Here is a 14,527-nt window from a genome sequence, read left to right as displayed (position 1 = left end):
GAGAATCCGAACAGGCTCCAGGCTCTGAGCTGTCAGCACAGAGCCCGACATGGGGCTCAAACTCACAAACCGTGAGATCATGACCTGAGCCGAAGTCGGAAGCTTAACCGACTGGGCCACGCAGGCGCCCCTGGAATTTTCTTGATTACGTTGATGGAGGGGCTGTTGGAGAGCAAAGGCAGAGCCAGCATCCTGCCGCTGCTGCTCACGCAGACAGGGAAGACTGCCTGTGCGGTCCACAGATGGGAGGGCAGTTTGCAGTAAGCGCAAAATGCATGTTTAAAAATAGCTTTCTATGACGTGGCTTTATTTTGCTGAAATGTCAAATTTCATTTTTAAAAGAATTTTTTTTAATGTTTATTCATTTTTGAGAGAGAGACAGAGCACGGACAGGGGCGGGGCAGAGAGAGAGAGGGAGACACAGAATCCGAAGCAGCTCCAGGCTCTGAGCTGTCAGCACAGAGTGACGCGGGGCTGGAACTCAGAAACCGTGAGACCATGACCTGACCCGCAGTCAGACGCTTAACCAACTGAGCCACCCAGGCGCCCCTAAAATTTCATTTAAATACTTAAATACAATTTAAAAATGTTTAAGTATGTGGAAGAAAAACAACATGGCATTTTAAATATGGTTATAAAACTGATAATAAAACTCCCAGTTTAATGTGTAATTTTTATCCATTAGGAGGAAACATTCGGTCATCATTAGTAAACTGATAAAGATTAGGCAGAGACAAATGAGCTGAAGGAGGCCATCTGGGAGAACGAAGTTGAAGGACTCTCTTTCTTTTTGCATTGGACTCAGGACAGAAAAGAAGCCATCTAGAGGCAGACTTTCCCCTTAATGAATATTTAGCCATTTAGAAGTCTTCATTGTGTTATATAACAGGGGCAGAAAAGATCCTAACTTGATCCTAATTAGGGTAAATATCCACAATGTTGCACATCTGAAGAAGGTAGAGTTGAATGAAGTGACCATCCTTTGTCCCAAGTGCTGCCGTTGGCTTGAAGCTGGCAGCACAGGGAGTGAAACCAGGCTCCTGTGGAGGAAACATGTGGGAGCTCTTCTGTTCGGGACTGTCCTTCTTGCCCGCGGCATGGGAAACCGATATGGCACATGTACGTGAATGTGAGTGCCTGTGTGGTTGTGGTTGGACAGGAGTTCAAGATCGATTCGAAATGTTGATTCAATAAAAGGGACTCGCTTCTTCCTAGAAGTTTCTTTTTGGAGAATGGTTGAAAACTTCTGAAGTCTTGGCTTTCATGGGAGCCTCAGAAAATAGAAGAGAAGTATAAAATAATTAAACAGCTTCCTTTTAGATCAGCAATAACCAGTTAGCAAATATAATAAAGGATCCTAGTTTCCCAAGCAGTAAAAACCATGAGAGTGGCTATATAAGAATACATATAGGAAGAAATGCAGAGGACCTCTGTGTAGAAAACTATAACACTTTACCGTAGGATATAAAAGAACACTAACTGGAGAAATATCTTGTTATTCAGATGGTAAAATTCAATATTGTAAAAATGGCAATTCCTCTTAAGTTAGTCTGTAGGTGTAATGCAGTTCAAGGTGAGGCTTTGAGGGAAATTAGATGAATGGAAAACTTTCTCTAGAAGTGTAAGTGCTTGAGTGTAGCAATTTCAGTGTAAAATACACTCCTGTTTGTAGCGTGAGTAGACAACAGTGAAGCCAGAGGAGAGGAGTAGACCCATGGATCCGAGAAATAAAGGTACAGAATGGACGTGCGATGATAGATCCGTGGGGAAAGCCCTTCTCGATTATGAAGTAAGTGGTACTGAGAAAGGTAAATGCTTCCCTTCTGTGTAGATAAAGAACTTGTAGATGGAAGTAAGAACACACTTTGGCAGGAAGGCAGTGAGTTCTGTTTGGAGTGTGTTCGCTTTTGAAGGGTACCTTGGTGCATCCACCAAACGAGATGTCCAGGACATAATTTTCCATTCAAATTAAGGCTGTTTGAGAGCTAACCACATAGCATCAGATGCTCAGCAAACATTTACTGCTACTTACTCCCATGTGTTTGTTCAGCTGTGATTTACTGAGCACATGCTATACATTTTGTGAGGTGCTAAATACTTCCGTAGGTGGCAGTCCATCCAGCATAAGGGACAGACCGTATGGTCTAAGAGCTACGGGTACAATTGTCATGTGTACTCCTAGAAAGCCTCGATTAAGTGGAGTCTAATCGTAGACTCTCTCTGCTGCATGCTGAGCTCTAGAAGACCCCTGGCTCTCATCTCCCTCCTTCACTCTGTGCCCAGTAACTGTGTTGTAAGTGGGATGGACGTAAATTATTCAGCCGCTAAACTTTAGTGTCCCATTGATCCCGTTGCGTCCTGCGGCAGCGTCTCCCACACCTTGACCTACATTTGTATAGAGGAGACACTTGTCCAGCTGCTCCTGCCGTAGGCCCAGTTACCAACAGTGAACAGGCAGCGCTACGGCTTCATTTGTCTGGTTTGCAGCCTCCCCAGGCCTTCCCTGCTCTTAACGTCCCTTCACAGAGCAGCGTGCTTTAAGGAGATTTTTCAGAAGCCTTTGGTTTTCTAGGGGCTCCAAGCCCTCACGGTGTGTGCCCGGCTGCCCCTCAGCCCCGTCCCACTCTCTTCCTCAGTCGTCTGATGCCCAGGGCCCTGCTCTTCTGACTGTATGTTTGCGTTTTTGCCCAGTCTCTTCCCTGTGCTCAGGACACCCTTCCCGGCCGGCCGTCGGCGCACAGCCACCGCCGCAATCTTACCAGCCCAGGTGACAGGACTCCAATTTGAGGTTTTCCCCTGGGTTTGAATTCTCTCTCATCTCTGCACACATTTCTTCAGATGTCTTGTTGGGCTCAGGACACTTTTCAACATAGTTCTTCCCATCCCTGTGCGTCTCCTGTTTTGGTGAGAAAGCCTCTTCAGAGGCGGCAATCTACAGCCAGTTACTGTGCCCTTCAGTGCCTTGTGCTCTTTTTTTTCTTTTTTTTTTTTTTTTATTTCTGAGAGAGAGAGGGAGACAATGTGAACAGGGGAGGGTCAGAGAGAGAGGGAGACACAGAATCCGAAGCAGGCTCCAGGCTCCGAGCTACCTGTCAGCACAGAGCCCGACGCGGGGCTCGAACCCAGGAACCATGAGGTCATGACCTGAGCCGAAGTCGGAGGCCTAACCGACTGAGCCACCCAGGCGCCCCGTGCCTTGTGCTTTAGTAGTTAACTCCAGCATTTATTAGAGGGGGTTTCATCGAACATGTGCAGTGTCTCAGATACTGTTCGAGGTATTTGTCTTGCTGCTGCTTTATGCAATCCACCCCGTGTCCCTATTTTCTCTGCTTTTTAGATAATAACTTGGAGGGGGAAGCAGCTTCCCAGTCTCCCACAGCTGATCTGTAGTGGGGGCAGGATGTAAGCGCACTTCTCCGACCCGTGTCTAGCCGCCCATTCGCTGCCCGCATCTCCACCTGGTTTCACACTGGACGCACCTCAGACGGACTCTGGAAGCCCCGCCGGCCCTCCTGTGGCCTGTCTCACTTGTCCCCGTCCTTCTGGTGGCTGCCCCGGTCAGAACCCTTGGCAGCACTGGGTTGTGCTATTGTCAGACCATCGGCGGATCCTGTCGTCTTTACTGTTAGATGATGGCCGGGCTCCACATCAGGCCATGCACGCTGTCACCCTGGTCTGAGCCACCACCTTCTCCCGCCCACTTATCCCCCTGCGGCTCCTCAGTCTTTTTTTAACAAGCTGGTGTTTTTTTTTTTTTAAGTTTATTTATTTTGAGAGAGAGAGAGCGTGAGCAGGGGAAGGGCAGAGAGAGAGAGAGAGAGAGAGAGAGAGAATCCCAGGCAGGCTCCAAGCTGTCAGTGCAGAGCCTGACATGGGGCTTGAACTCAAGAACTGTGAGATCATGACCTAAACCGAGTTTGACACTCATCCGACTGAGCCCCCAGGCGCCCCTCCTCAGTCTTTTCAGCCCGGAGCCAGAAACACCCATTTAACACCCAGTTACTTCCGTGCAGAAAACCCTCCCATGCATGGGTCACTCAGCTCCAGAAGCCTGCTGGATATGACCGTGACCGCTGCTCCTCCTGTCCCCCTCCTCCCTCTGCACTCGCTCTCATGCCCCCAGTGGCCCCCTGTCTCCCCACGTGCTAGCCACGCTTCTCCCTGACGGCTGATGAACTGCTTTCCTCCTTCCTGAACATTCTGACCTCTGCAGGCTGCTCTCTGCCTTGTTCTCACTGGAAATGTCACCTTGAGAGTAAGCCAGGTCTCCCCGAGTCCTGGCCCTGCCTCCTCCCTGCGCCCCGCTCGGCACCTGCGCTCAGCACTTGGCAACGATGCGTTCACCTGTTGATTCCTTCAGTATCTCTCTCTGTCCGATACACGGTGACGTCTGCGGCACCGAGAACTTCACCTTGTGCACGGTTGGGTCTCCAGCAGCTGGTGTCTTACAGGTGCTTGTTAAATACCTGTTTCTGAATGAGGGAGTAAAGTGAGTGAATGAACGTGGCTCAGAGCCCATGGCCTTCTCCATTACGACTCACTGCATGTTCTTTGGCATTCGGTACGTGGGGTTCATTGTGGCCTCAGTGGGTTTTGCTGTTTGTGGAGGGAAGAGATGACTACCCTGGGGAGGTGACTGGTGGGCCCTGCTGTCAGCTGATTTGCTCCCAGCGCAAACTGACCTTTGACCTGACAGGTGCTTGCTGTTGCTTGGTCACATCCGAGTATGCAGATGGCGCTAGAGATAGTGTCTCCTGGAGATAATGCACAATTAAGGAAGCATTGTTCTTTTCAGCATCAGTTTCTAATAATGCTGAACTACAGTTGAATTGTACTGTCTGATAGAACTAAATCCTGTTGTTATCTGTAGAGACAAGAAACGTGTATGTAAATGTCTTTTAAATTTTTGTATCCTTTTGGTTTTTTAAATTTCAAGACCTGTAGAATTTTTAGTTCTTTATAGCAGATAGGCTTTTTTTTTTAATATTACCTGAAAGTGCCTCGTCAGTTGGAAGTATTTACTCTGAAAAGTTATATTCCATATTCCTGCGCATTCCTAGCAGAGTGGCAGGGGGAGTAAATATGTGTAGTTTCACCTAAATACAGTGATGTCGTCACGTAGAAGGTACAGGTACCTCTGTCCGCGGCCCTGAGCTCACCAGTTGGAGATCCTGAGGCCATACACCCCCGCCCTCCTCCATCCCTGACTGCCACAGGGGAGCCAGAGGGTCTTTTTTGAAATCTTTTTATATATTTTAAAAAATTTTTTAACGTTTATTATTTTTGAGAGACAGAGTACAAGCGGGGGAGGGATAGAAAGGGAGAGATAGAATCCGAAGCAGGCTCCAGGCTCCGAGCTGTCAGCAGAGCCCGATGTGGTTCTCGAACCCACGAACCATGAGATCGTGACCTGAGCCCCCCAGGCACCCCTCAGAGGGTCTTTCTGATTCTCATCAGGTGATCTCAGAATTTCTATAACCCTGGAAGTGATTAGCTTTTGGAGACTCTAGTAGATGCGAAGTCAACAAGTTGGTTAAAATGTCGGTAAAGGTGTAAGTGAAATAACGGGTGAGTGAGTGAAACAGCTGTTTGTGAACAGAGCGCGCTCTGCAGCAGACCCACTGCAGGTGCGCTGTGAGGACAGTGCACAGGTGTTTCCTCCGCACACTGGCTTCTGCTGTAACGAGGTGAGGTTGGTCCCGCTCTGGTCGGCCTCCAATGGGGCACGTGGCCTGTGCTGGCCTCGTCTGTCCATTTCCCCCTCTGGTTCACTTTTCTCCGCTCTCAGTGCTCTATTCATGCTTTGCCAAACTTTCACTGTGCTACTGGCTTACTTTCATTTATAACCTAACTCCTTTGAGTCTCTCTGTGGTAATTCTGCCTTCTAGCATTTTACTTTCACATTCACCACCCCTGACCCCATCCCATGACAGGTTGGACCAGAGGCACTGGAACTGCCACCGATTTAAAACCAAAGGGAATATTCAGGGCTAACGATCACCAATAAAGGGAACAAAAAGGTTGAGATGTTTTTGCAAACCAGTCAGTCCTTTGAGCCCGTGTGTAGTCTAGTGCCAGAGGTGCCGGGATAAATACGGCAGCGTTGCTGGTGTTCAGTAGCCTGGGGTTTTTGTGGTGACAGGAAAGCAAACGAAATATGACAAAACAGTATGGTAAAAGCTTTCAAGCACAGATGAGAATGGACAGGCGGGAGGGAGGCCGATCAACCTGTAGAAGGAGTGAGAGATCTTGACCGGACGCTTAGAGGAGTCCATTTATTTGGTGTTTTTATTTATTTTTTATTTTTTTATGTTTTATTTATTTATTTATGTTTATATGTTTTATTTTTTATTTATTTCTGAGAGAGAGAGAGTGTGAGCAGGGGAGAGTCAGAGAGAGAGGGAGATACAGAATCTGAAACAGGCTCTAGGCTCTGAGCTGTCAGCATAGAGCCCGACGTGGGGCTTGAACCCACGAACCGTGAGATCATGACCTGAGCCGAAGTCGGATGCTTAACCGACTGAGCCACCCAGGCGCCCCAATTTGGTGTTTTTAAAACATTTACTTAGCACACATCATGTGCAAGCCACTGTGTGTTCCGTGGTGAAAAAGACTGTTGGTTCCTCACCTCGTGGACTTTCCAGAGAGGAAAGACAGAGTTTAAAACAATGAGACAGCCACGAACGTGAACGTGTTTCAAAGCAGGAAAACAAGAAGCGGAGATTAAGTGAAGGGCGAGTGTGGGCATTGTGGCAGAGGCGCCCGAGGCGGAGCTGTCCCCGGGCCTCTTGGGCTAAGTGACCCCTCAGCTGTCCTTGCAAAGCCAGTTCCAGGAAGAGCAGTCTAAGTGGAGGGAGCATCATGTGGAAAGATTCTGGAGCATTCACGTCTGCTCCCCGCCCTCTTTCCGTCTCTGTGAGGGACAGGATTCTCGGGCCCAGCCGCCCGATCTCCTGGCCTGGCTCCTGTGCATGGGCCATCCTGCAGCCTGCACAGCGGATGGCATTTACAGGGATGCCTGGTGGCCCGGGGCACAAGGTAGGCATGTGCTCACAGAGCACGCTTGTACATTTTCAAAATATCTTACATATACGTACCTAACAGATTGTCAGTGAGTTGATTTTTTTTTTTTTAAGTAAGCTTCACACCCAGCATGGAGCCCAACGTGGGGCTTGAACTCACGACCCTGAGATCGAGACCTGAGCTGAGTTCAAGAGTCAGATGCTTAGCCAGCTGAACCATCCAGGCACCCCCCCCCCATCACTGAGTTGATAAATAATCATTTTATCAGTTGTTTTCATTATGACTGGAGGTGACATGGGAATTAGCATTTAGAACTGAAGAGTCTTGTTTAATTCTTCGGTGAGCTGAACTACGAAGAGAACTCAGACAGGGTGAGAAAAATGATTCTTTTCCCCCCAAGGAAGTGAAATCATTATTTTTGCAATCCTTAGAGGCACGTAAAACATCCCGAAAGCTAAATGGGCAGCTGGGTGTTCAGAGCTGCCCCAGGGGAGAGGTTGGCTGAGGGGTCATTTCTGGAGAGTGAGTGGCCACACAGAAGAGCGGCCTTTGGAGGGAATCTCCTCCCTCCTGCACTTGGAGTTTGGGAGCACCTGCCACATGACCGGCTTTCCTTTCCTTTCCTTTCTGAACCTTGCTGTTCAGTGAGGAGCACGCGCTGTGAGTGCTCAGGGCCTGACCCTGCATCTCCTCACCCCTCCCGGCAGCCTCCTTTCTTTCTGTGTTGAAGGACGCCCTCGTTTGGCCATGGGTAGAGTCCACACTGCCCGCTCTCCTGCTCCGAGACATGGGGACAGGGGGGAAGGCACTGTGTCCCCGCAGCCGAGTCGAGCCGCCTCCTGCGGCGTGTGGGCTACGGGGCTGACCTTCCCGAAGGCCTTGCCTTGGCCGCACCTACTCGGAGCCCGAGCTCACCCTCTGCGTCTCGGCAGGACGCAGTGTCCTGGCTTTAGTGGAATTCCAAAAATCTAAATAAATACCTTGTGATGAACTGTTCTTTGATACGAGTATCGGTAACCGAATGTGATAAACGGTAAAGATGGATCCCGGTGGTTTTCTTAACGTGGATTTATTTGTTCTTCCTTTCCAAGTTATCCATTCAACTAGAGATTACAAAATAGGGAGGAAACTATTGCCATCTTCTAAGTTGTAATATGACTTAACGCCGTCTATAAGGTGCGCATCAGGCGCTGTGTCTGGGGCGGCTCTCCTGGGCCCGAGGCCGGTGGGGGGGCCTTGTCCTGCTTCTTCCTCCCCCCCCCCCGTCTCTCCCGTTTTGTTCTGCGTTTCTCACCCAGCCTTTAATTTTCCACCTATTTCACCTTTAAGTCACTTTAAGTCAGCCGAGGCAGAAGCAGCAGCATGGTATGTTGAAAAGTCAAGATCGGGGAAGCCAGGGCCACGCCTGACGGCTGCGTGCGCGCTCCTCCCTCTGCCCCTCGGCCTGGTGCGGGAGGGAGGAGGCGAGTGGAGCTGCTCACCCCTCCTCACCCCTGCTCAGGCAGGGTCTCCTGGCGATGAGCATGTGTTTTTCTCTTTTCTTCCCTCCCTCCCTCCCTGCCTCTCTTCCTTCCTCCCTCCCTCCCTCCCTTTCTTCCTTCCTCCCTTTCTCCTTTCTTTTCTCTCTCTTTCTCTCTCTCTGCCTGCCTCTTTCCCTTTTCTTCCCTCTCTTCCTTCCTCCCTCCCTCCCTCTCTTCCTTCCTCCCTTCCTCTCTCCCTTCCTTCCTTCCTCCCTTTCTCCTTTCTTTTCTCTCTCTGTCTTTCTCTCTCTTTGCCTGCCTCTTTCCCTTTTCTTCCCTCCCTCCCTGCCTGCCTCCCTCCCTCCCTGCCTGCCTGCCTTTAAAGCAAGAGAGAAGCCCTAGCTCCTTTAGCCCTCTGCCTTCCCCAAACACAGCAGCCCCGGATTCTCTCTGGTAAATCCCTGAGGGTCTTTTTGTTGTTGTTGTTAAAAAGTGTCAGGATTTTGCATTGTATAAGCAGAATAAACTGTTTTTGCATATATCATTAGTATATATTTTATATACTAATACTAATACTAATTTATATGCTTTATATAATTTATATATATATTAGTATATATTTTAAGTTCCTGCTTTTAAATACTTATTTTTTATTCTCTTACAGCCCAATGATGATAATTACCCAGAAGATCACTAGTTTGGCTTACGAAATTCATGATGGTAAGAATTTAGAAATTTAATTTTTCATCACCGAAAGAAATCCTAATCAAATATACCTTCACCTGAGATAAGACCCTAACTTTCTGTGTTAGAGGAGGTAAGAGAGAGGAGTATTCAGCTCTGCGTAGGTTCATTAAAGTGTGTTTATTTATTTATTTTATTTTTTTGCAGTTTTTTTATCTTAATTCCACATTTGATTTAGTGACAAAAACAGTAAGAGTGGGGTCCCCTCTTACGACCAGCATCAGTGGCAACATACAGTATAAAAGAAATAGATATTTGGTCTAAATCAAGTTTTGTCAGTCCCTGCTTCATCTCTGTTACATTTTTATTAGTATTTGGATGCTTTTCCCCTCGTCCCTGATCTCTTATATGCATAATACACACATTCACAATTACATCTGTTTTTAGCAGAAATATGTATGTATCCATATTTTCTGCCTTCAGTGAATGGACACCTTGCCGTAGGAAATGCTCACACTCTGGGCTGTGAGTCATGCGTTAGACTTTGGTTTCCTCACGCACTGGAGGGGCATCCCCAGCCAGACTGGTCATTCATAGTGGCCCGCAGAGCTTGTTACGTGGGGTTTTAGCTCCACTGCCTGGATTACCCATCCTGTACCATCTGCTAAGGAAGACCTACAGATAGGGGCGCCTGGGTGGCTTAGTCGGTTAAGCGTCTGACTTTCGCTTAGGTCATGATCTCGCTGTCCGTGGGTTCGGGCCCCGCGTCGGGCTCTGGGCTGACTGCCAGCTCAGAGCCTGGAGCCTGTTTCAGTCTGTGACTCACTCTCTCTCTGACCCTCCCCTGCTCACGCTGTCTCTCTCTCTCTCTCTCTCCTAGAAATAAATAAAACATTAAAAAAAAAAAAAAGACCTACAGATATTTTTTAAGTATATTATTTGCATCTTAATTTATTTCTCCTTTGGTCTTTAAATCGGGCTTAGAGTCCATTAAGTTGATGTGTAATCATAAGTCATAGCCTCCTCTTTGGGGAGAGAAGGTAAAAAATGGATACAGATGGTATATGCGTATGGTTTCATTCGTTAGAGTCATAGAGAGGGAAGGAAATCATTCCTTGCTTTATGTTGAGCTGCTCATTTGTAATACTGATGTTAATCTTTTAAATCATCTAATAATAGAAACATTGGAATGCCCCCCCCTTTTTGTTAATGTTTATTTATTTATTTTTGAGAGAGAGACAGAAAGCATAAGCAGAGTTGAGAAAGAGACAGACGTAGAATCAGAAGCAGGCTCCAGGCTCCGAGCTGTCAGCACAGAGCCTGACGTGGGGCTTGAACCCACACATTGTAAGATCATGACCTGAGCTGAAGTCGGACGCTTAACTGACTGAGCCACCTAGGTGCCCCTTAATGCCCCCCTTTGAAAGTCATAGTGTTCATTATAAAATACGCTAGCATTTTGGAATTTTTTTTTATTCTCCAGTTAGTTAACATACAGTGTAGACTTGACTTACCTTGAGGAGTAGAATCCAGCGATTCAGCACTTACATATACCACCCCTGAAATTGGTAAGTTAATAATAATTACTCTAGAGAAGAGTGAGATTTGTGCCCTGATGCTTGGTATTTATTTTATACAGACTAGACGAGTCAGCTTACATGGTGGTCCTTTGATGTGATTGAACCAATGTGACAGTGAGAAAGAAAGGAACCAATTATACCCAAATTGGATGATAGCATGAATTTCCACTGAGAAAATGGTAGAAGTGTGAATGGGGGGGGAGTGCCATTCTTAGGGAAAATCATAATTGACAAAAGTACCTGTTTTTATTTCTCAGGGATGTTTCGAAAGGATGAAGAACTGACGTCATCACAGAGGGGTCTAGCTGTAAGGTACGTGCCCTCTAATGGTGTCCTGCCCTGGTTCACACTGTCTCTACCTGGAATATACTTGACTCTCGTGGCTCAGACTGACTCGTCTCCTAGAGGTACTGACTTTGTGAAAATCAAACCTTCCTCCCTCCGCACACCTCCCTGCCACCAAGTCTTGCTAAGTTAGGCTACGTGTCCCTTCTCAGGCTCCCATAGCACCTGAGATATATCATCATGTAGTATGTGCCTCCTGTGTACCATGAAGGTGTCACCAGATTTTCTGTCCTATGGCTTTCTGAGTTGCCTGCAGACAGGAAGATCATACAGTCTTCGTGTCTGCCACAGAGTAATGAGTGATGATCGCCACTTCCATTTATAGGCCAATAACTCAGTAGCAGGTGCAGGGTTAAGATATGTTGTTATAAAAAAAAAAAAAAAAGATATGTTGCTATAGCACACAGACGCCATGTTTTGAAATAACGAAGAACCAGTAAAATATTCTCAATATTATTTGCGGAATTCATTCTGGGTAGGTTTCTATTTCATTTTTTATAGTACTCTGTTGACTAAGGAATAGCTTAATTTCTTGGAAAGGGTCTATCTTACTATAATTAGAGATAGAATCCTCATTTTACCTAAAGAAAAAATTCCTAGGAAGCCCCTTGCTTTCTGTAGATGGAGGACTACCAGATGCCTGGCTGTCCCAAGAGTGAGGTTGAGTTTGTGATGGTGGATAGACCCTACCCTGAGGGTTCACTCTTGGCAGCTCGTCTTGGGAATCTTCTTAAATTTTCCCCATCTTTAAAATGATTCTATTTTGATATCTCAGTAGTCAGTATTTACGTATCAGTAAACATGCACTTGATAGACAGTTGCTGAGCGGTCACTTGGATCTGGGCTCTGTGATCGTTAGGAGCCCTTGGCCCATTCCGACGACCTCTCAGCTCCCATTTCCGCCTTGCCCTCCCACACACCTCCCTAGCAAACCCCCAAACCCTATTAAATTTGACTCTCTGCCTGCCCAGACAGTGGAAGAGAGCAGAGGGGGAAAGCATTCATCCTTGGTGACTGGACTTGTGTGGAGCGTGTGGCCCCACGTTTAACATCAGCACCTGAGCGCGGCCCGTGGCGGGGGTGTGTCTCCCGGCCGCTCCCGCGAGCCTGTGCGCTCTCCTTCCTCAGACGCCCGCGCCCTTCGCCCAGGTCACGGCGGTAGCAGTCACTTCATTCTGCAACCACTAAAGCTGCCAAACCACCCGTGTGTGTAACAGAATGCTCCACTTTCTGTCCCTTCCCAGCGCTGCCCATAATCCATTCCAAGGTCAACTTCTCCCTTCTCCTCTTTGACTCCGGGATTATGTTTCTCACCCCGGCCCGTGCGCGGTCACTCATCGTCTCTCCCTGTCTTCTCCCACCGGCTGAGAGCAGAAGCAGCGTCACCGCACTCTCCCTTCGAGCTGCCGCCGCGCGACTCTGCGGCCTTGTAGAGCAAGCCTCTGTGAGAGAGTTGTCACGCCGCCTCCCCTTCCCCGCCCCGCGTGCTCTCCTCGGCCCAGCACACTCAGGCGTGTCCCCACCACTGGGCTGATGGCGTTTTTCCAGGTGGCCTGAACCTCGCCGGATGTAACTGTCAGCCTGCCAGCGCCATCCGACCCAGCCCGTCCGTCAGTCCTTGAACTACATTCCTCCCAGGGGCCTCCCTCCTGTGTTCTCCCGCCTCTCTGGCTGTTTCCTTCTGTCGTCTTGGCCGAGTCCGCCTCTGAGGCTCACCACGGAAGGCTCGTGGGCTCCGAGGCCCATCCTGGGGCGTCTCCAGCGTCTCTGGGGGCCACGTGCCGCCCGTTTGAAGTCTCGTAACGGCCTTCCCACGGCGGCGCCTCCCCCTGAGCTCCAGCCTCACGCCGTCTGCCGTTTCAGCCTCCTGGCACGGGTCTGAGCAGGCGTCTCAGATAGGACGCGTCCAAACGGAATTCCCGATTTCCGCCCCCCGTCCCTCTCCCCAGCCCGCTCGCCGTCAGGTAGCGGCAGGACCAAATCACTGGTGCCGACGGCAGACCTCAGGCAGAGCCGGCGTCTCGCTGCGGATCCACTGCACCGGCAAGCTCACTCTGTCTCGGAGACCTGTTTCTCTTCTGACCATGACATCTGACCGTCCCCGGTCAGACTGGCTTCTCACCAGCCCCCCTGAGATCGCCCCAGCCCGACCTCGCTCTCTCCTCGGGCTACTGGAGCAGCCTCCCCAGCGGGGCTCAGTTCTCTCTCTTTTCCCTCCACAGTCTGCTTTGCACTCAGCAGCCAGCCGTCTTTGTAACGTGTGTTGGGTTAAATTATCCCCTCTTCTGAGGAGCCCCCACAGCGGCTCCCATGGAGTTAACTGGGGGAGGCTAACACAGTCAGGCGCCAGGAGCTCTGCACACAGCTCCTTGTGAGAACCCCCCCCCCCCAGTCCCTGCCGTCACTCTCTGTCCCTTGGCCCTCCTTTGTTTTTCTTCACAATATAGATCACTGTCTGATGTTATAGATTTTTTTTCTTGTTACAGATTCTTTTCTCTTTCTACCCCCTTAACGAAAAAGCTCTATGCAGACAGAACTTGGGCTCATTTATCATTATATCTCATTGCCTGGATGGCAGCTCACCACTGGCGGTGCTTCTGTGCCCCGCCTGGGGAGATCGGACAGGGTCTGGAGACAGTTTTCGTTGTCCCAGGGGTGATGCTGCTGACATGTGGCAGGTGGAGGCCAGGGTGCCGCTAAACACCCTCCAGTGCGCTGGGCAGCCCCTGCCACACAGAGCTACTGTCCAGGAAAGGCTGTCACGCTGGGGCTGCGAAGCTCGAACCTCAGACACCTGGGGTTGACCCCAAATAAATCCCTGTGGAATGAAATGTGATTCCGTCATTTCATGTCATAAAGGAAGTAGTACAGTTCTGTTTCTCATATGAAAGAGCAAATATTATAACTCTCTACTTAGGACGTAAAATGACTTGTCATATTTTTATGACGATTAAGCCAGGCATGATTATCTCCTGTCCTTGCCAGTTGTGATACATAGTTTGACTTGGGAGGACTGAGTTGTGTCTTGATAACATGATATTGTTTTGGGGCTTGAAACACTCAGTGTAGAAATGGAGCCGTGTTGTAGGAGCCCAGGAAGTCCACCACTTTATGACCGCAGTGCGCGCACCCTTGTTTGAGGCAGTGAGAACGCATTGTTTCCGCATCACAGGAAAGATGCGAGAGGAAATCTGCCAGCAACATGTTTCTCTTTTCAATTTTGAGCCTTCAACAGAAAACACATAAAGCTCAAAACCATTTTAAGTGTAGAAAAATAATTCTGGAAAAATCTAAAAGAGAGTTTGGCTCCGTGGTGTTCTAGCTAGTGTCGGATGGGCGGGAAGCACAGTTTTCTTTTTTATTGTCTTTTATAAAGACACATATGAGAGAGGTTCCATCGACTTCTCTTGGCCACAAGGAGTGTTTGTGCTTTTT

The 14,527-nt window shown here is 48.7% G+C and overlaps 1 protein-coding gene across 1 annotated transcript in view; it reads left to right on the top strand.

The window, feature by feature from the left end:
• The window catches only part of MBOAT2 (membrane bound O-acyltransferase domain containing 2), a 125,854-nt gene that overhangs the window by 92,529 nt on the left and 18,798 nt on the right, over positions 1–14,527 (top strand). Inside the window, exons 5-6 of the mRNA XM_039231017.1 lie at positions 9,148–9,203; positions 11,005–11,059. Coding sequence (XP_039086948.1) covers positions 9,148–9,203; positions 11,005–11,059 — 111 coding nt within the window. The remainder of the gene's footprint in view (positions 1–9,147; positions 9,204–11,004; positions 11,060–14,527) is intronic.

Source organism: Hyaena hyaena, unplaced genomic scaffold (assembly GCF_003009895.1).
Source record: "Hyaena hyaena isolate Hyena2069 unplaced genomic scaffold, ASM300989v1 scaffold_53, whole genome shotgun sequence".
Lineage (NCBI taxonomy): Eukaryota > Metazoa > Chordata > Mammalia > Carnivora > Hyaenidae > Hyaena > Hyaena hyaena.
Note: the sequence above shows the minus strand (reverse complement) of the source record. Positions and strands in the feature narration are given on the sequence as shown.